The sequence below is a fragment of the Canis lupus genome, chromosome X, assembly GCF_011100685.1.
Source record: "Canis lupus familiaris isolate Mischka breed German Shepherd chromosome X, alternate assembly UU_Cfam_GSD_1.0, whole genome shotgun sequence".
NCBI classification, from domain to species: Eukaryota; Metazoa; Chordata; class Mammalia; order Carnivora; family Canidae; genus Canis; species Canis lupus.
This window is the reverse complement of record NC_049260.1, coordinates 116,199,775-116,222,439: the sequence shown is the minus strand read 5'-3', so window position 1 is coordinate 116,222,439 and position 22,665 is coordinate 116,199,775. Positions and strand designations below refer to the sequence as shown.

Here is a 22,665-nt window from a genome sequence, read left to right as displayed (position 1 = left end):
AGCTAACTCTTGCAGCTCATTTGGGGTATAATCTTTCCAAAACTTTCCTACCTGGGTTTTCCTAGAACTTAATCCTAATTATTGGCCTGGCAACCAAGAAAGTAGATAAGACTGTTTCTAAGGGGATCACCTCTTGCTTGTGTGAACAAGGTCTCTCTCTCCAATGTCTTCTCACATAGGAGGGGATTACTAGCTCATAGGAATACTGGACCACCTCTGCAAGCTCTGAAGTTTCAGGGATGTCTTCTGAGCAAAATTCTTTTTTATTGCTTTTTTAAAAAAGGTTTTGTTTATTAATTTTTGCAAGAGAGAGAGAGCAAGAGTGAGCACAGTAGGGGGTGGTGGGCAGAGGGAGAAGTAGACTTCCCGCTGAGCAGGGAGCCCGATACAGGACTCTATCCCAGGACTTTGGGATCATGACCTGAGCCAAATGCAGATTCTGAGCCAAAGTTCTAAAGTGCATACACCTAGGTATACTCATTTCATATTTCAAGGTCCCAGGTTTTTCTAATCAGGGCCCAGAACTTAGCATAACAAACTAGCCCTGATGAAGCATTAAAATATCTCTGGAGTTCCAGAACTTTATTAATTTCTGAGTCTGTCTTCATCTTGTTTGCTCTTTTACTATAGAAGGGCCTCTTTGTAAGCTATCAAAAATGTTCTCTGACTCAGCTCACACACTTAGATCTTAACTACTTCTTAAGCACCCTCAGTTTTTCTAAATCTTTCTTCAGGTGGCAATGCCATTTAGTGGTAACTAGTCACATTCTACTGTTCTCGATGGCATCCCTTCCCCCAACTTCACTACCACAACCAAATCTTTCAAGTGTCCAAATTTTCACTCCAACAAGTACATTCCTCTGTACCAGGACATCCTCTCAGGTCATTACTGATGAAATCTTCAGCAACTTGGCTATCATGTTGTGAGGAGGATTATCCTTATCTCGTACTTCACTCACAAAGATGTTGTTCTTACCAGCCAGGCAGGGAGCGAGCCAGTCTCAAAACTCATCATCTATTTTTGGCGGGGCCAGGGGCAGAGGTAACTTGTCTGACCCATGTCAATTTGATTCCTCTGAGTAGCAGATACAGAGATGAGACTAGACATACAAGAGATATATTGATAAAGGGGAAAAGAGCAGAAATAAGTAGGAAAGGACTTTAGGCTGATCCGGTTTCATAACTATAGTATTGAGAAATTCTCAACTGGACCAATAAGAAGGCACCAAGCAAAGTCTGCTCATTAGAGGAGTCCCTTATCAGGCAAAGATGGTTTGGTGCTGGTACCTCTATTGTGACTGGTTCCTAACTGGGAGGAGTCCCTAGCAGAAGTGTGGCCATGAAGAAAGTACTATGGTGAATATAAAGATATAGCAGTTAGCACCCATGGTCCACTGTGTGCTTTGCACCAAATTCTCTTGAAAGGAGACCAGAGCTGCACACCTCCATGGCTGCCACACCTAGAAAATGCTTAATACTATCTCCGAAGGCAGCCTCCTGCTGCCACACTAATGGATCTATGCTATGTGCCTTCTCCAGGCAGTAATGCCTCCTCCTTTAAAATGAAGCTTTAAAATGTTACTCTTGAAGAGAACAATCAGCTAGTACATAAGTCATGACCCAGAGGATTCAAGTGAGAGAGCAGAACATTTCTGAATCAGTCCTTGGGGTAAGAGGCTAAGATCAGGGGCACCTGGGTGGCTCAGTGGTTGAACATCTGCCTTTGGCTCAGGTCATGATCCCAGGGTCCTAGGATCAAGTCTCACACTGGGCTCCCCACAAGGAGCCTGCTTTCTCTCCTCCTATGTCTCTGCCTGTCTCTGTGTCTTTCACAAATAAATAAATAAAATCTTTTTTTTTTTTTTTAAAAAAAGAGGCTAAGGCCGGCAAAAATATGGCCATCACTAATAGGGAGGCTGACGCAAGCAATGGCCATTTGGGTGAAGATCAGCCCAGATCACAATGAGCAGGAATAATTCAGAAGGCCAAAAGCAAGATAGAAACCTTGTCAGCATCATCCTTTTAAGCAATAAGGTTTAAAGATTATCACACGAACCTTCTTCACAGCAATGGGACACTGCAGCAGAGTGAGGCCAACCCAGGCACTCAGGGCCACAACTGGTTAGAGTGAAGAACTCAGGGACATAGACATAATTATGACAATTTCTGACCTTTTGTTGTTGTTGTTGTTTTTTATAACAGCCATCTTTCTTTCTTTCTTTCTTTCTTTCTTTCTTTCTTTCTTTCTTTCTTTCTTTTCTTTCTTCCTTCCTTCCTTCCTTTTTCTTTCTTTCTTTCTTTCTTTCTTTCTTTCTTTCTTTCTTTCTCTTTTCTTTTCTTTTCTTTTCTTTTCTTTTCTTTTCTTTTCTTTTCTTTCTTTTTCCAACCTGACCGCACACTAGGAAGATGGCCTCACCAGTGAACTGTACTTACCCATGAACCCCGACAGAGATGCCGGGTGGGAAAGACAAACCTATTGTGGGGGTTCCTATCTAAGACAGGTCATCAGTTCCTTTAATCAGCAAACATTTACCAAACCCGCAATACTTGCTACACCCTGTGCTTGTCCCTGGGAATACATACCCCTGCCCTCACAGAGATAAATGGAATTTGTAGTTGGTAGACTGGTTCCACAGCAACAGGTCAGGGTGAGGAGCTCTCAAAACTCCTCGAAGTCACATTGCTAAATGCAAAATTTTCTTTGTTTGGTTTTGGATCAAATAAGATATGTAGTATCAAGTGAGATATAAAAATATTTTCTATTTATATATATGATTTACATATCATATATAGAGCCATATATAAAAAATCAAAACTAGAAAGTTCTGTGCACACTTGAGGAGTAAATATTACTCATATGATAACTCTTTCTCCATGGCTTTTTACTCCTTTTACCAGAGCTCTGGAACATAACTGATTAAATTATTTGCATGGTCTTAACACAGGTAAAGTTTCTCTCACTGAAGAAAATATTTTCAACAGACTGACCACTGATCAATTATCAATTCTGTATTATTTTTAGGCTTTTGGTTTTTTAAGCACCATGGGATATAGAATACAATGTATATACAGTCTTGACTTAGACAAAAGGACAGATTGGAAACTGAAATGTTTTTCTTCTTCACTTGCTTGCTTTAGAGAGAGCTAATTGTAAGAAAACTCAATTGTAAACACTCAAAAAAAGTGACTGTGTTTACTTTCTGGCTGTGAAATGTTAAGAAAAATTGTTTTACTATGTAAAAATGTATAATATATATAAGTTAATAAATTTTTAAATGTCAAAAAAATAAAATAAAAATAAAATGTTAAAAAAAATAAAATGCTATACACACATATATGTGTACATGTAAAATGTCATGAGAGCAGTGTAGGACAGGGCACAGAAGATTAGAATGAATTCACAGCCAACTTTGTAGCCAGAATTGCAAAGAAAGGGCCCACCGACTTTTGGGGATGAGCCCAGTCCAAGATTTTATAATTTTGTAGAAGAAAATGCTGTAATACGAATTTCACCAAGATAAAACTTGGGTAGTTGTAATATTTACTGGCTCCATAGTTTCTTCTGGGAACTATCTTAGAAGGAAATAACCCTTTTGAAGACAAGAAATAAGTGTAATATGGTAATGCAGAAGAAGGGATTTTTACTGTCAGAAAGCATCCTCATTCACTAACACATACACACTTTGGCAAAATAGGTGTGAAACATTCCCTTAGATTGTGGGATTATATAGCTCTCATTGTGCCCGCTAGAGCTTGCACTTCTAATGTATACAGTCAGTTATCTTTGTCACAGCATGAGGTCTTACAGCTGAGCAAGCAGCTTTGGCAAAAAGTCCAAGGTCCTGAGGCTTAGGGGGGCCGATGGGAATGAAGTTGGCCGGAGGCCTGGGTACCTCAAGGGCATCTAATGCGAAATCAGTTAATTTTCAGTACTTATATAGATGTTAGTAACTTCCTGCCTCTATTTCTAAATGGGATAGGGAAATCTTGGCTGCCTGTGAACTTGTCATAGCAACAAAGAACGATTTCATTCATCTCGCCCAGGAATAGCTTCTGGTGTGTATGTGTACAGAGTGATAGAAGCTCGTTCAAGTGAATATTGGTTTGGGAGCTTTGGGGATTATGAAAAGGGGGCACAGCTGTGATTCTTCAGGGGCTAGGTGAATGAAGGCAGCCATCGAAGAGGGGTGGAGAAGCCAGCTGGAATGGAAGCAGTGGCAGTAGTGGCAGGAAAGATAAAGCTTAAGACCCTGGGAACCAATACACAGCACTTTCCCTCTAGCTCTCTGCTGTTAAGTAGATTTCCATTGGAGGCCATCCAGAAAGGATTCCAGCCTCTCCTACAGCCCCTTACAGTGGAGAGAAACACTAGTGGCAGGGAGAGGGATTGGGGGAAGCTGGGGAAATACCAGACAAGGAGTCAAGAGAACAGAAGTGAAATTCTGGCTCCCCTTAGGGAGCTTTGTTCAATTCACTCATCCTCATAGATAATAGTAGTTAACAGTGTAGAGTCTAAAGCCAAATTTCATCAGTTCCGAGTCCAGCTTTGACACTTGTCAGCTATGCATCCTAAAGCATATTAGTTAGAAACTTTTTTTAAGATTTTATTTATTTATTCATGAGAGACTCAGAGAGAGAGAGGCAGAGACATAGGCAGAGGGAGAAGCAGACTCCCTGCGGGGAGCCTGATGTGGGACTTGATCCCAGGACCACAGGATCACGCCCTGGGCCAAAGGCAGACATTCAACCACTCAGCCACCCAGGTGCCCCTAGTTAGAAACTTTTGAAAATGTGGGTAATAATACCAATGCCTAGGTTTGTACTCCCAGAATTCTTAGGAGGATTATGTAAGTGTCCAAAAAGTAGTGAGTACTACAGAAGCACTTGTCAAGTTATACAATATTCGAGATGTTTGCCGGGGAAGAGTTAATCTAGAAGTTTCTATCCTCTCATCATGAGACATAGCCAGGGGTGGGAAAGTGGCAAGCCCTCTCAAGTTATGAAAACAGAGCACAACAGAGCTGTTTGGGTGGTAATGGAGGGGCCAGGTGAAATTTTTTCTCAAGATAATATAGAAGCTATTCTGCAGGGTATTTTGGAAGAGAGGGACATATCTTACATTCTATGCAAATAAAGACAAAATATCTGGATCTAAGGAAGCAGACATGAAAACTATCAGCAAGTCAGAGAATTCTCAGCAATAATTAACAGCCACGATACAAGATGCAGCCATCTCTATGTTAGATGGAGTACACGGATTACAGAGGAGAGTTAGTTAATCCAAAGTTATTTCCAGACACAAAAATTCTGCCTAAGTTACACTTTCAATAACCATTTAGAGCTCTACTTTCACAATATGGGTTCAATTATTCACAATTTCTTACTCAATTGATTTGGGGCCATATATTTTAGTTTGAGAAACCTAAAATTTAACATGACGGTTTCTCTTTTCTAAGAATTCAGTATTAAATCCTCTTACAATTTAAAAATCTCACAACTGATGGCATCTTGAAATAGATACGCCACGAGAGGGTCATAATGCCAGCATCTCTCATTCACCAACGGCTCTGTTGTCAAAGTTATATTTCTGGCAGATGCAGCCAGAGGATTGGGGCTCCCTTTACCTAACTAGCTTCCATTTACATAGATTTACCCAAGATGAGGCAGGCCCCGGCTTTAGTTTATCTATAGGGTAAAGGTTCCACACTCAAAAGGGCAAGGTGAAAAGACTTGGGGCTGCCATCACAACCTAGTCCTCCCACTCATAGATCCAGAGTCTACACCGGGAGAAGCAAGCCACCATCCTTGTCCCCATCCCCAGTGCAGTAGAACGAGGCCTTGCTCAGGTGGAGAAGCAGGCTATAAGAAAGGAAATAACCATAGCTCTTTCTAAGCAGACTGACTGTATCTGGCATAGAATGCGGGAAGTTCATAGATAAAGGAATTCTGAAAAACAATGGAGATTTGAGTGGTGAGCAACAAACAGAAGGGTAGATCGCCTAAAATGTTAAGAGAGAACAAGAGAAAGAGAAAATAAGAATTGCCCTTCAGCAATCAGAGTAAGGCTCAAAGACTAGAAACACCCTGCCCCTAAAACAGGGGTTACATCTATATTTTTTCAACTGTATGGAATATAATTAACATATAACATTGTGTAAGCTTACAGTCTACAACTTCATGATCTGCTATACATATATATTGCAAAATAATTACCATAATAAGGTTAGTTAACACATATCTATCATCTTACATAGGAACCATTTCTATTTGTGTGTGTGTGTGTTAAGAACATTTAAGTTCTACTCTCAGCAGCTTCCAACTGTACAATACAGTATTGTTAACTGTAATCGCCACAGCGTACATTAAAGCCCAGAACTTATTCATCATATAACTGAAAGTCTGCACCCTTTGACCAGTATCTCCCCATTTCCCCTACCCTCAGCTCCTCGCAACCACAAATCTACTCCGCGGTTCTGTGAGTTAAGCTTTTTTAGATTCCACATATAAGAAAGATCATGCAGTACTTGTTTTTCTGTTTGGCTTATTTCACTTACTGTAACGCTCTCGAGTCTTATCCATGCTGTAACAAATGTCAGGATTTTCTTCTTTTTATGGCTGAATAATTTTCCACTGTGTGTGTACATGTATGCACATATATTTTTTTTCTTTATGCATTTGTCCATTAACAGACACTTAGGAAAAAAAAAAAAAACAGACACTTAGGTGTCTTTGCTATTGTGATTAATGCTGCAAGGAACACAGGGTTGCAGGTATCCTTTCCAGGTAGTGATTTCATTTCCTTCCAATATATATGCAGAATTAGAATTTCTGGATAATATGTAGTTCTATTTTTATTTTTTTTTGAGGAACCTCCATACTGTTTCCCATAATAACTATCAACTTACATTCCTACCAACAGGGCATAATGGTTCTCAGTTCTCCTCATCTTCAACAACCCACTTATGTTTTGTCTTTTTGATAAAAGCCAATAAAACAGTTGTGAGGTGGTAACTCATTGTGGTTTTGATTTGCGTTTCCCTTATGATTAGTGATGTTGAGCACCTTTTCATGCATCTGTTAGCTATTTATCTATCTCCTTTGTAAAAATGTCTACTCAGATCCTTGCCTATTTTTAATTGGATTATTTGTCTCATTACCATTCAGTTGTAGAAGTCCCTTGTATAGTTTGGATATTAACCCCTCGTATGATATATGGTTTGCAATTATTTTCTCCCATTCTGTAAGTTGCCCTTTCAATTTATTGATTGCTTCTTTCACTGTGCAGAGGCTTATAAGATTGATGTAGTCCCATTTGTTGAATTTTGCTTCTGTTGCCCGTGCTTTTGATGACATAATCCAAAAGCATTGCTAAAGGCAACGCCAAGGAGATTTTTCTTGTTTTCTTCCAAAGGTTTCATGGTTTGGGTTCTTATTCATTTACAGTTAATTTTTGCGAGAGGTGTGAGATATGAGTCCAATTATTTTCTTTTCCTGTGAATCATTTCCTTGCTGAGTATTCTTGGCTTGCTTGCCAAATATTAGTTGATAGTAGATGTGTGGGTTTATGTCTGGGCTACCAGTTCTGTTCCACTAGCCTATGCATATGTTTTCATGCCAGTACCATACTGTTTTTATTACCATCACTTTGTAATATAGTTTGAAAACAGAAAGTATGATGCCTCTGCTTGTGTTCTTTCTTAAGACTGCTTTGGCTATTCAGGGACTTTTGTGGCTCCATATGAACATTAGGATTGATTATCTATTTCTGTGAAAAATGTCATTGGAATTTTGACAGGGGATGCATTGAATCTATAGACATCTTTTGGTAATATGAACGTTTTAATAATGTTAATTCTTATGATCCATGAATATAGGATATCTTTCCATTTATGTGCATTTTCATCCATTTCTTTCACCATGCGTTATAGTTATAGGTGTACAGATTTTTCACCTCCTTGGTTAAATTTATCTTAAGTATTTTATTGTTTTGATGTTCTTATAAGGGGGATTTTCCTTATTTTTTCTTCAGATGGTTTTTTATTAGTGCATAGAAATGGAACTGACTTCTATATGTTGATTTTGTACCTTGTAACTTTACTGGATTCATTTATTAGTTCTAGCAATTTCTTGGTGGAGTACTAGGGATTTTCTATATGTAAGATCATATCATCTGCAGAGACAGTTTTACTACTTCCTTTCTGATTTGGAAGCCTTTTATTTCATTGTCTTGCCTAATTGCTAATGAATGTAAATGAAAACAACAAACCTAATTAAGGGGATGCAGCTAGAGCAGTGTTTAAAGAGAAATTTAAACCTGCAAATGCTTATCTTAAAAAAAGAAAAATCTTAAATCAGCATCACAAATTTCTACATTAGGAAACTAGAAAAATAAAAGCAAACTAAATACATATCATTCAGAAGAAAGGAAATAATAAAGATTAGAGTGGAAATAGATAAGACAGAAAATAGAAAAACAATAAAGAAAATCAATGAAGCCTAAAGTTGGTTCTTTGAAAAGACAAACAAATTAACAGAACTTTAGCTAGACTGACAAAGCAAAAAAGAGAGGATTCAAAATACTAAAATCATGAATAAAAGAGGAGACATAACTAGAACTCATAGAAATAAAAAGAATTATAAGGCAGCACAATGAACTACTGATAGATGAAATGGACAAATTCCTTGAAAGATACAAACTACCAAAACATATATAAGAAAAAATCAGAAATCTGAATTGATAAACAAAATCTGAATATGACAAGTAAAAACATTGGATACATAATTTCAAATCTTCCCACAAAGGAAAGGCCAAGCCCAGATGCCTTTACTGGTCATTTCTACCAAACAGTGAAAGAAGAATATCAATTCTTCACAACTTCTCCAAGAAGTACAAGAGTATGGAACACTTCCTAATTTACTCTATGAGGTCTGTTATTATCTTGATTTAAAAAATAGAAGAAATTGCAAGAAATGAAAACCACTATCCATTTTCTCTTACAAATATAGATATAAAAATTCTCAAAAAAATACTGGCAAACCAAATTCAGCAAAATATGAAAAAGATTATACACCATGACCAAGTGGTATTTATCCCAGAAAGGCAAGATCAGTTTTACATGTGAAAAATCAATTAATATAATATAACATATTGCAAAATACATGCCAAAAATGACATGATTATCTCCTTGGATATAGAAAAGGTACTGAACAAAATCCAACATGATAAAAACGCTCAATAAACTAGGACAAGAGAACTTTCTCAACTTGTTCAGACTAGTTATAAAAACACATAGCTAGCATCACAGTTGTCCTAAAATGGGTAAAAAATAGTTTCTGTATATTGGCCTCTTTGTCATTTGTTTCTTCATAGGACACTGGGAGGTCTACTAGTACCAAACTCAATTGTTTACACATCTAATTTCCTGGAAGACAGCCCTCAAAATATTATTTTTCATCATTCAGAATGTGCCTGCCTTGCATATCCTGAAAATTTGTAGCCAACATCTGCTAGCCATAGATAAAGTAAATCCTGTGTCTATAAAATACCCCAAACCACTGCTGCCCTTTGGAGCTCTCTGACAGACTCCCAACAGTGCTGCTGAGCAACATCACCTAGACACATAAGCTCCCTCTCCCAGGGACTCTCTTGCCCTCTTCTCCTTCTTGGTGGTGATTTGCCCCACTGTCTCTGGAAAGTCTACTCCAAGGAACTTCCCCTCTGTCCAAACTATTCCCACTACCATTTATTGTGCAATAATGCCATATCTCCTAGTCATATCTTTTCATTTGGTCTTCCCCAAAATCTCTGAACTCACCAAATCTTTCGCTGGTGAAACACTGAATGTATTCTTCATAACATCAGGCGCAAGACTATGGTGTCTTCTCTCACAACTGGTATTACTTTGCTTGGACTCCTATAATAAAGTACCATAGACTGGCAGCTTAAACATCATAAATTTATTCTCACAGTTCTGTAGAAGTCTGAGATCAAGGTGTCAGTAGAGTTGGTTCTTCTGAAGGCCATAAGGGAAGATCTATTCCAGACCTCTCCTTTGCTTGTAGATGGCTATCTCTCTGTGTGTCTTCACATAATCTTCCCTGTTTATGTCTGTGTGCAAATTTTCTTTTCTTGTAAGAATATCAGTTATATTGGATTGAGATACACCATGATGACCTCACTTCACCTTAACTACCTCTGTAAAGACCTGTCTCCAAATATGGTCACATTCTGAAGTACTGGAGGTTAAGATCTCAACAAATGAATTTTTAAAAGGGTGGACAAAATCCACATCATGACACCACTTCCATTTAATATGTACTAGAAGCTCTAACCAGGGAAATTAAACAAGAATAAGAAATAAAAGCTATCCTATTTAGAAAAGAAGAGGTAAAATATTCTCAACTTGCCATTGACATGATCTTCCTTATCATACAGAGACAGGAAGATGGTGGCAGAGTAGGAGAACCCTGCACTTGCCGTATCCCATGAGTACTAGATAACTATCAAATTATCCTAAATACCCTAGAAATCAAACTGAACAAACATCACAATTGAAGGGAGAAAAGAGGCCACACTGAAGAAGGTAGGAAGTACAGAGACATGGTTTAGGGGAGAAACAGAACCTGGTCACTGCAGAGGGGAGAAGCTGTGGTCGCTGAGATGAGAGAGAGGAGCACATAGCGGAATGCACAGGAAGAATGCTTCCCCATATCCATTGGCTTAGAAAATGAGAGGGGCTGAATTTCATGAGTTCTTGCAACTAGTGAGGCTTAGACTGGCACCTGGAGGGCATTGTGCTGCTCTTGGAGAGAAACCTTATGGTTTGCAGGAGATTTTTACAGAAACTTTGTAAGACAGAAGAAAGTGGCATGATATAGTCAAAGGGCTGAATGAGAAAAATCTGCAGTCAAGAATACTCTATCCATCAAAGCTATCATTCAGAAGGAGACATAGAGTTTCCCAAACAAAAGCTAAAGGAGTTTATGACCAATAAACCAGCCTTGCAAGAAATATTAAAAAGGATTCTTTGGGATCCCTGGGTGGCGCAGCGGTTTAGCGCCTGCCTTTGGCCCAGGGCGCGATCCTGGAGACCCGGGATCGAATCCCATGTCAGGCTCCCGGTGCATGGAGCCTGCTTCTCCCTCTGCCTATGTCTCTGCCTTTCTCTCTCTGTGTGACTATCATAAATAAATAAAAATTAAAAAAAAAAGGATTCTTTGAGTAGAAAAGAAAGACCAACAGTGACAGAATAAACTAAGGAAACACAAAAGCAGCAAAAAAAGAATATTTTGTAAGAGCCAGTCAAGGAGGGGTGCCTGGGTGGCTCAGTTAGTTAAGGATCAGACTTTATTTTGGCTGAGTTCATAATCTCAGGGTCATGAGATTGAGCCTCACTTTGGGCTCCATGCTGGGCATGGAGCCTGCTTAAGATTCTCTCTCTCCTTCTCCCTCTCCCTCTCCTCCCCCTCTGCCAATCTCTCTCTCTCTCTCTGTCTCTCTCTCTCTCTCTTTCTCTCTCTCTCAAAATCAGTCAAGGAACTCACAAAGGATATAAAATATTATGACATACCTGAAATGCGGGGAGGAGAGGAGAAAAGAATGAGTTTAAACTTAAATGATGGGCAGCCCCGGTGGCGCAGCGGTTTAGCGCCGCCTGCAGCCCAGGGCGTGATCCTGGAGACCCGGGATCGAGTCCCACATCGGGCTCCCTGCATGGTGCCTGCTGCTCCCTCTGCCTGTGTCTCTGCCTCTCTCTCTAGCTGTGTCTCTATGAATAAATAAATAAATAATCTTTAAAAAAAATTAAAAAATAAACTTAAATGATCCCCAAATTAATAAAAACTCCTATTTGCAGAAGAGGTTATCTATTAACCTAATGATACCCATATATCAAAAACCTCTAATAAGCATGAAAAAGAATAAAGAGAACGAAATCCAAATATATCACTAAAGAAAACTGGCAAAACATGAAAAAGAGAAACACAAGAAAGGATAAGGAGAAATCTCCAGAAATCAACCACAAAACAAGTAATAAAAAGGCAATAAATACATATCTATCAATAATTACTTTGAATGTAAATGGAATAAATGCTGCAATCAAAAGTCATAGTGGGTCAACAATCAAGTGGGATTCATTTCCCGAGTTGCAAGGCTAGTCCAATACTTGCAAATCAATAAATGTGATACATCATATAAATAAAAGAAAGGAGAAGAACCATACAATCATTTCAATAGATGCAGAAAAGGTATTTGACAAAGTATAGCATCCATTCATGATTAAAAAAAAAAACCTCTCAACAATTTAGGTTTACAAGGAACATAACTCAACATAATAAAGGCTATCTATGAAAAACCCATAGCTACTATCATCTTAAATGGGGAAAAACTGAGAGTTTCTCCTCCATGGTCAGGAAAAAGACAAGGATGTCCACTCTCACCACTGTTATTTAACATAGTACTAGAAGTCCTAGCCTCAGCAATCAGACAACACAAAGAAATAAAAGGCATCTGAATCAACAAGGAAGAGAAAAACTTTCACTATTTGCTGATGACATGACACTCTATATAGAAAATCCAAAAGACTACCAAAAAACTGCTAGAACTGATGAACAAATTCAGTAAAGTTGCAGGATACAAAATCAACATATACAAATCTGCTGCATTTTCATACACCAATAGTGAAGCAGAAGAAAGAGAAATGAAGGACTCAATCCCATTTACAACTGCACCAAAAACAGTAAGATACCTAAGTATAAACTTAGGTGAAAGAGGTGAAAGACTTGTACTCTGAAAACTAGAAAACACTGATGAAAGAAATTGAAGACAACACCAAGAAATGGAAAGACATTCCATGCTCATGGATCAGAAAAACAAACGTGAGTAAAATGTCTATATTACCCAAAGAAACCTACACATTTAAAGCAATTCCTCTCAAAACACCAACAACATTTGTCAGAGAGCTAGAACAAACAATCCTAAAATTGGTACAGAACTACAAAAGACTCTGAACAGCCAAAGCAAACTTGAAAAACAAAAGCAAAGCTGTAGTGATCAAAACAGTATGCTACTGGCATAAAAAAAAATAGACACGTAGATCGACAGAACATGATAGAAAATCCAGAAATGAACCCACAATTAAATGGTCAATTAATCTTTGACAAAGTAGAAAAGACTATCCAATGGGAAAAAGACAGTCTCTTCAACAAACAGTCTTGGGAAAACTGGACAGCAAGATGCAAAAGAATAAAACTGGATCATTTTCTCTCACCAAACACAAAAATAAACTCAAAATGATTAAAGCCCTAAATGTGAGTCTTGAAACCATAAAAATCCTAGAAGAGAACACAGACAATAACTTCTTTGCCATGAGCCATAGCAACTTTTTCTAAATACGTCTCTCGAGGCAAGGGAATCAAAAGAAAATAAACTACTGGGACTTCATCAAAATAAAAAACACAGCAAAAGAAACAGTCAATGAAACTAAAAGGCAACACACAGAACGGGAGAAGATTTTCACTAATAACAAATCCAATAAAGGGGAACTTGGACTTTATTTTATCCCAAGGACAATGACTGATCATCGAAAGGTTTTATGCAGGGGAGTCTCGTGATCTGGTTGCATTATGGAAGCAGCCCAAGTGTCCATTGATTGATGAATGAAGAAGACGTGGTGTACATATATACAATGGAATGTTACTCAGCCATAAAAATAATGAAATCTTGCCATGTGCAAGGATGTGGATAGAGCTACAGAGTATTATGCTAAGTGAAATAAGTCAGTCAGAAAAAGACAAATACCATATGATTTCATTCATATGTGGAATTTAAGAAACAAAACAGATAAACATAGGGAAAGGGAAGGAAAAATAAAATAAGATAAAAACAGAGGGAAACAAACCATAAGAGACTCTAATGATAAAGAACAAGCTAAAGGTTACTCGGGTGGAGGGTGGGAGGAAGTATGGGCTAAATGAATGAATGATGGGCATTAAGGAGGGCATTTGTTGGGATGAGCACTGGGTGTTATATGTGATAAATCACTGAATTCTACTCCTGGGCGGCGGAGGGGGGCGCCTGAGTGGTTGTATTGGTTAAGCGTCTGCTTTCTGCTCAGGTCATGATCCCATGGTCTTGGGATCAAGCCCACTTTAGGCTTCCTGCTCAGTGAAGACTCTGCTTCTCCCTCTCCCTCTCCCTCTGCCTGCCGTTCCCCTTGTTTGTACTCTCTCTCTCTCTCTCTCTCTGCCACATAAATGAATAAAATCTTTTTTTAAAAAAAAAATTTTAAGTCAGTAGATTCACATAAAAATCTAAATTTCCATTTTCACCTCAAAAAATAGAAGTTATCACAAGGGTGCCACATTGGCTCAGTCAATAGACCATCCAACTTTTGCTCAGGGTCATGAGTTCAAGCCCAACATTGGGCACAGAGCTTACTTTGAAGTTATCACAACACTGGATTCAGATTTTTATTTGAGGAAAAAAAAAAAAAAGATGAACCGAGTAGCTGTAGCTCTCTTTAGACAGAGACTGCTCTCTCCATTTTGCCAAACCTCACTCCATCATAAGGCATTCATTTATTTGATATGTCTGGTCTCTCATCCAAGGAATTTAGTGCTGGGGAATGCATTAAAGCCTCCAAACTACAAAAGGCATTCTAAATAAATTTCAATACTATCAAATTGTGTTGTTACTTACAAAATTTCCTAACACTGTATCTAGCACACTGCAGGACCTGGAAAAATTCTTATTGATCATATATCTGGAAGCTTTCTATACCTTTCTAATTGTATGGTAGCTGATCTAAATTCTGGTGTTAAGTCAGCCCAACAACTTCCACTTTTTTTTAAAGATTTTATTTATTTATTTGAGAGAGAAACTGAGAGCACAAGTGGAGGGAAGAACAGAGGGAGAGGGAGAAGCAGATTCCCCACTGAGCAGGGGGCCCAATGCAGGGCTCAATCCTGGGACTCTGGGATCATGACCTGAGCCAAAGGCAGATGTTTAACCAGCTGAGCCACCCATATGCCCCAACAACTTCCACTTCTGACAAAGCTGTAGCTAATATTTGAAAGTAAGGACTGCTGGTAACTGTATTGATAATTTTAAAACCTTGAGAAATTCAGGAGGTGTCAATATATTTGAACTAAATCAGTAATTTATCAATTTGTAATAAATGTACATTTATTCAGCTGGGAAAAGATGTTCACCAATATAGATGTAGCACAACTAATATATTTGCTGAGATGACATTAAAGAAAATTATTCTAGCTTTCACATAGTGACAATAATCCATCTCCTTTACATTAAGTACAAACGTTATTTATTTAGACAGAATAGCATTACACACTTTAGTAGAATAGAAATCATTGTGATTTACATTATATTGTGTGCCAGTTTTTAAAAATGCAATAAGATGACTTTAATAATTAATTACACAACAGGAACTAATTGCCTGTCAGAGGGTGATAAGTAGTAGAATTGCTAGATGGGAACAAAGTGAATACTGTCATAAACATTCGCTCAATTCCCCTGCACTAAAATGCTCACACACACACACACACACACACACACACACACCCTGATAAGAGGAAGGAAGGCAGGTACAAAGATTTTCAATGTAAATATGTAGGTATTGCCTTAAAAATTATAAAAATATTACTTAGATAATATTAACATCTATATTACCTAGAAACAGAATTAAAAACCAGTATCTCATTATCATTCTAACAATATAATAACCATTCAATATACTACCAATATTTCACCTTGTAAATCTCTTTTGAATATATTACTAAATGCATATTCATACATACAACAAAACTACCAGTATGATAAACTGACAGCTTCTCCTTGAAGTTTCTCTCAGAAGAAATTTAGACAACTTGAATCTAATCATTCCTGGGAAGAGTACATTGCTTCTATTAAAGTATCGGTGGAAATGATTTTTAAAAAGAAAAAAATCACTAAATCATAGTATTTCTTAAGGTTATCTTGTAATATTCCTTTTGTTTTCCAGTAATTTACAGGCATTGACATTTGACATGATGTACAAACTAGCAAGTTTCTATCATTACCAAAAGTGACAGGCATGTGGAATAAAAATGGTACAATATATAAATTTGAATGTTCCTAGGAATAATTCTAGACATTGGAATCCAAAGAGTTTAAAGAATAGATAAAACATGAAACGATGGGGACAAAGGTCAACAAAAGAACAGAACATACCAAAGATCATTATCAAGTTGAATTTACTTAATATACTTGTTTAACTTCCTTCAAAATGGCCTCAAAACTTGGCAGGAAGGGACCAATTCCTAAAATGTAATTCATGAAGGAAAAATGACAATGTAAGGATTTTCATTACTCAAAATAAGCAGTTCAAAAAAGAATGGTGCAAAGAATTATCACTTGCTGTCCAAAAAAGAATACCTCAGGTCTAAATAAAATCCTCGTGTGAAGAGAAAATTAGAGGAACCAAAGTGATATAATTATGTAACAGATTAGAGTATAAATTCTTGAGACGGGAAGAACATAATAAGTACAATGGAATCCAGTACAGAATGAAACTGGCAATTAAAAAAAAACTAGTGATGGAAAAGGGATCTTTAGCTGTCTACAGATAATTTCATTCTTCTAAAAGCACACCACTCAGCAAGACTTTTGCTGAAAATTCTTTGTCTCAGAAGATAAATGGATGAGTATCAGACTTTGTCTTGAGACAAATCAACAGAAAATCATACGAAAATTAATATAAACATAGTCAATTGTTTGGCTCAAATGACTAAAAATGTAGTGAGGTAGGATACTCTTCAGACATGACACAAGCCAGAATCTGACTGTTTCCTACTGTTCCCTTGAAGAGCAAGCTGGCAGTGGGATGTAGGCATGTGGCAATGTCCAAGGAAGAGAGCTTATCTCTGACGCTGGTTTTTTCTTAAGTAGGGGAAAACTCTCCTAGACTTGCCCTCCTGCAAACCCACCCCAACTCCCAAAAAGGAAACCTCTCTGTACACCTTATAGGATGAAACCTGGTCACCCACAAATTCCCTATGGCAGGAACATTCCTGTGTGCTGATTGACATAAGCCTGAATTCTAAATTCATAATTGGCCAATAAATGGACTTCCCTGATACTGATCAGGCTCATTTGTGGAGCTGGGGAAAGGGATCAGCTTCTACAGAGAAACAGGAACTACAATCCAGAGTAAGGATGGATATCAGAATATATTACGCAGGACACAGCAAAGAATCAGACTCTACTTTTTTTTTATGTTTTCTGACCAGCTCCGCTCCTCTTTTTTCCCCTTTTGTACCACAATTGGGCAAGGAAATAAGAATGTCTGTGTGCTATCTCCTTTGGTATCAGCAGGAAGTTGACCTCTAGCCTGGCCCATTTGTGGGAATCCTCACCGTAGCCCCACCCCCTAACCATAATAAAAGCAAACTCCAGTTGCCCCTCTTAGCTTTTAAGTCATTTTCTGACCTATTTGGGAGCCACCTGGCTCTCCACAGAAAGCCTCATTATGTCATTAAATCTTCATATCCTCTTGGTACCTAATGGCATTAGCCATCTCAACATTGGAAAGAATCTGGATGGGGAATTCTTCTCTCCATTGCAGGGCAATTATAACAAAGAGGGTAGTGGATGCTGTGCTCAACACTGTGCTCCAATACACAACATAAAGAATGGAATCACAACTCTTAATTCTGACCAGAAAATGACAGTGATTTGAATAATATAGGAAACTTCATCATTCTAAGGGTTTGTAATGGTGAAAAATGGAAAGCTGATATTGCCCACCTGGAGATAGTGTCAGATCCTCCAGGTTAAGGGTTTAGTCCCACAAGACTCCACCCACTGTAGACACCAAACACAAGTCAAGATTGTTATGTGCACTTCTGACTCACTAGCTATAAATCAGAGGTTCCCATAACCCCCTCCTTGGGTTTGAACGACTTGCTAGAGTGGCTCACAGAACTCAGTGAAACATTTTACTTGCTATTTTATTGGTTTACTATAAAAGTATATAACTCAGGAATAGCCAGATGGAGGAGTTGCCTAGGGTAAAGTATGGGAACGGGCACAGAGTTCCATGCCCTCACTGGGCCTGCCACTCTCCAAGATCTCCATGTGTTCAGCAGCCTGGACTGTACTATTAGGATCTTCATGGAGGTTTCATCAGGTCAGTATGACCTATTATTAACTCTATGTCCATCCTCTCTCTCCTTTCTGGAGAATTTAAATTATGGCTTGATGACCAGCCAGCAGCCAGGAACCTTTCAGTACTCACTTCACTAGAACAAAATATACTCCTACCACCCAGGAAATAATCAGGCATTTAAGGATCTCTGTGTCAGGAATCAGGGTCAAAGGCCAAATATTAGAACAAAAAATATTCCTAATGCTCTTCTTGTGAAATTACAAGGTTTTTTAGGAGCTCTGTGCCAGGAACCTGCGACAGAGACCAATATAGATTTTTTTCTATTATTTCAAAAATTCTTATACTTTTTGAATCAAGCAATGTAATTTCTAGGTATTTGCACTCTAGTTATATTAATATGCATGTTCATTGTTCTATGCTTTCAGCAATACTGGTTATAATAATGGAAAACTGGGAACAATCTGATTATCCATCAAGAGGAACCTGGTTAAATAATTTATGGAAAAGACATCCAAAGGAATATTGGACAGATGATTAAAAGGAAATAGCAAAATCTAAATGTAATAGTATGGAAATATGATCATCATGCATTTTAAGAGGAAACGTTGTAATAAATATTTACATAGACATGTTTCATAGAGGTCTTTAATGTTTGAACTGCACAGAGTCCCTTATGCAGTTCTGTATTTATCAGATTTTAAAGGAGCTCATATTTTGAGTTTTAAAATATAAAAGTATGGTCACTGATTGCAGCAAAGAAGAAATGAGAGATATGTAAAGAGAAGAATTTATAAAAGGAGTGAAGAAGGGAAACACACTCCAGGATGGATTCATATAGTAATAACTACAAAAGCTAAAGCCCTAGGGGCACCTGGGTGGTTCAGTGGTTGAGCATCTGCCTTTGGCTCAGGTCATGATCCCAGGGTCCTGGGATCCAGTCCTACATCTGGTTCTCCATGGGGAGCCTACTTCTTCTTCTGCCTATGTCTCTGCCTCTCTCTCTCTCTCTCTCTCTCTCTCTCTGTGTGTGTCTCATGAATAAATAAATAAAATCTTAAAAAAAATAAAAGCTAAAGCCCTAAATAGGCTGCATGCAAACTGCCCTCTCACCCCCCCCCCAAAAAAAGCCAAAAAAACTCCATAAAAAATATAAATTGTCTTTCTTCTGCCTAACAACCATCATTTATATAGATACCTGTACTGAATCACCATCTTCAGGCACTAGAATTCCTTTCTTTGTAGAGCCACTCCCACTTCAAAAGACTTCCTTAATAGTGCACTGAAAAAAGGGAAAGGACACTCAAATGAGCTGACAATGCTACATGGTCAACCTCTAGGAATTTGCAAAGGAACTGAGGTTTAGCACATTAAAGCAATATTGATTTGGGACAGTATCAGGAGGGAGGTGGACAAGGTATAGAATTGCCAAATGGAGCAAAATGCAGTTAAAATTGTATGCCATACAGGTTCTAAAACTGAGACTCTGACCATTGGAAGCTGCAGTCAAGTAGATTTTAAGTCAATTGAAAGGATTTTCTAAGAACCTTTTAACCAGCCACCTTGCCTCTGGCATGGACTTGCTGACACCCCTCCTTTGCAAGGCACCCAGAATTATCTTTCTATGACACAGGTTCAGTTAACTGTCATTCTGCTTGAGGTAAAGAATGAGTTATGATATTACTAATTATAGATATTAAAATACAATTAGCAGAGAACTCAAAAAGGGTAGAAAACTTCACACTTTGGTTTCTCTCTCAATAGCAGACTCCTTTCTTAAGGTAAAATGGCTTTAAATATAATTACTTATACATGATTGCTTTTCATTATTCATTTTGTAAGATAATTAGAATAGCTACTTAGGTTTTGTCCATGCTTTTGTTTAGGGTCAGTTAACCATAAGAAAAGGGCACGCACCCTGGGGAACATACTTGGAATATCAAAGGTGGAAATAGTAGGATATTTCAGAATTCTACTTAACCATGTTGTCATCTTTCATTAAGACCTGCCAACCCACACTCTTTCCCACCAGCCCCACTAAAATCTTTTCATGAGAATAATGGAATTAATGAGAGAAAATTGGGGAAGTTACTGCAATTTGGAAATTAGGAAATACTCAGAACACCTCCTTTCAGAGTCAGGTGAATAGAGGGGCTAAGCTGACTACCATATGATAGAAAAATTAACAACAAATCTTAAGATTTTGCTTACCAAATTATCTTCCATTATAGTTTATACCAGTAATCAAAAGATCCATGAATGCATGAGGAATGAGCTTTCATCTCATGATGACTCCTCTTCCTTGGGACTATGCCCAAACTGCTTAATAGGGAATATATAACAGGCTATCTAGAATCTGGGCTCCTTTCTTTCTTTCTTTCTTTCTTTCTTTCTTTCTTTCTTTCTTTCTTTCTTTCTTTTCTTTTCTTTTTTTTTTTGTAAGCTCCATGCCCAACGTGGGGACTTGAACTCAGGACTGAGATTGAGGCATCCAGGCACCCCTGGGTTTCTTTATTTTTTAACCCTTATCTCAGTGTGCCCCATTCTAAAACCCAGAACTCAGTAAGCCTCAACTTTCACTGTTTTCTTTAGGTAAAATACCACCCAAATTCTGTGCCCACACCATTTATCTAGTCATTTTTAACAATTAAAGCATCTCCTCTTCTATTAAATGTTTCCTACTGCAACTTCCCCCTTTAGAAAAGAATTAAACCCAAGATGCCTGGGTGGTTCAGTGGTTGAGCATCTGCCTTTGGCTCAGGTCATGATCCCCGGGCCATCTGCAGGGAGCCTGCTTCTCCCTCTGCCTGTGTCTCTGCCTTTCTCTGTGTCTCTCATGAATGAATGAATGAATGAACGAACTTTTAAAAATTGGTTTAGAAAAGAAGTAAACCCTGTGTATGTTCTCTAAAACCTACAACACTTCCATGCCTTATTTATCCATATCTGTTACCCTCTATTGGGCTCAAGTCATTGAGAGCAAAGACTTTGCTATTAGAATTTTTTTTCTATGCAAAGAGGGGTCCAGATGGCAGCATAGGAAGAACTTGAACTCACTTCCTCCCACTGACAAAACAAACTCATAGCTACGTATGGAATGATTTTTCTCTGAAAAGGACCTGAGATATAGATAGAAAGCTCTTCCACAACAAAACAAAAAAGGGACACAAAACAGAAAGGGTAGGAGAGAGGCAGAGACATGGCTTTCCCCAGGATCTTTTTTTTTTTTTAATTTTTTTTTATTTATTTATGATAGTCACAGAGAGAGAGAGAGAGGCACAGAGACACAGGCAGAGGGAGAAGCAGGCTCCATGCACCGGGAGCCCGACATGGGACTCGATTCCGGGTCTCCAGGATCGCGCCCTGGGCCAAAGGCTGGCGCCAAACCGCTGCGCCACCCAGGGATCCCTTCCCCAGGATCTTACCCCAAATGCAGTGATCCCACAACCAGGAAGGATTGCAAAAATACAGAACTCTCTTGTAAGGAATGAAGGTACTGTACCCCACATCAGGCACACTGACTCCAGAGACTAGCACAAAAGATAAGCCTCCAAAACATCTGTTTTTGAAAATCAACAGGGATTAGACCAGGAAAATCACAGAACTATAAGAAACAGATTCTGCTCTTAAGAGTTCATGGGCAAACCCACTCACCCCAAGATCCAGTGTAAAAGCAATAGGTCGAAAATCTCCTGGACCATAAGTGAGAAAAACCCACTTAATTCTAAAGTTCCTCCCAGAGAGGCAGGAAATTACAGGGACTTTATCCACGGACAGAAGTGCTGGCAGACACCATTTTTGCAATCTCACCCTAACTTGCTGGTAACAGAGCTGACAGGTGCCATTTCTGGTGCCCTCCTTCTAGCCTGCTAGCACTGGAGGGCATGATCTGCCTACCTCACACCATAACCAGCCTGGATCAGTGCTCCGTGTCCCTACAAGGGTACACAGCACCCATGCTACGACAGAGCCAGGTGAGCACTCCAAGTCCTGTTCACCCTGCACAGAAACTGAGCCACCACCAGCAGATGAGACTGCTAAACCTCACCCTCCCTGCACAGCAGCCTAGTGACAACTCTTCCAGGCAAGAGCTCCAAGCCCTGTTTTTCCTGCACAGCAGACAAGCTACAACCAAGTTGGGCAAGCAGTTTGAGCCCTGTCACAGCTGGCAGGCATAGGCAGCTAACATAAGAGATGCTCATGGAGTGTCTGGCTCCAGTGGCCAGGGAGGATGGCACTTCCAGGCCACATGGAACATCTCCTACACAGACTACTCCTTCAAGACTGGGAAAGGTAGCTGTTTCAACTAATATAGAGGGACAGGCAAAAATGAGGAGAGAGAAGAATGTCATTCAAATTAAAGAATAAGACAAATCCCCAGAAAAAAAGACATTAATGAAACATAGAAGAGCAATTCTATCTAATAATAGAAATAAAATATGTAATGGAAATTAAAAATGCTCAGGACTCTCAGGAGATAAATGGATGGACACAATGAGAACTT

General features: G+C 38.6%; 1 protein-coding gene across 1 annotated transcript in view; it reads right to left on the bottom strand.

Moving 5' to 3' along the window:
• The window catches only part of LOC102152097 (RNA polymerase II elongation factor ELL2-like), a 114,309-nt gene that overhangs the window by 38,976 nt on the left and 52,668 nt on the right, over positions 1–22,665 (bottom strand). Inside the window, exon 4 of the mRNA XM_038588846.1 lies at positions 19,360–19,443. Coding sequence (XP_038444774.1) covers positions 19,360–19,376 — 17 coding nt within the window. The 5' untranslated portion in view covers positions 19,377–19,443. The remainder of the gene's footprint in view (positions 1–19,359; positions 19,444–22,665) is intronic.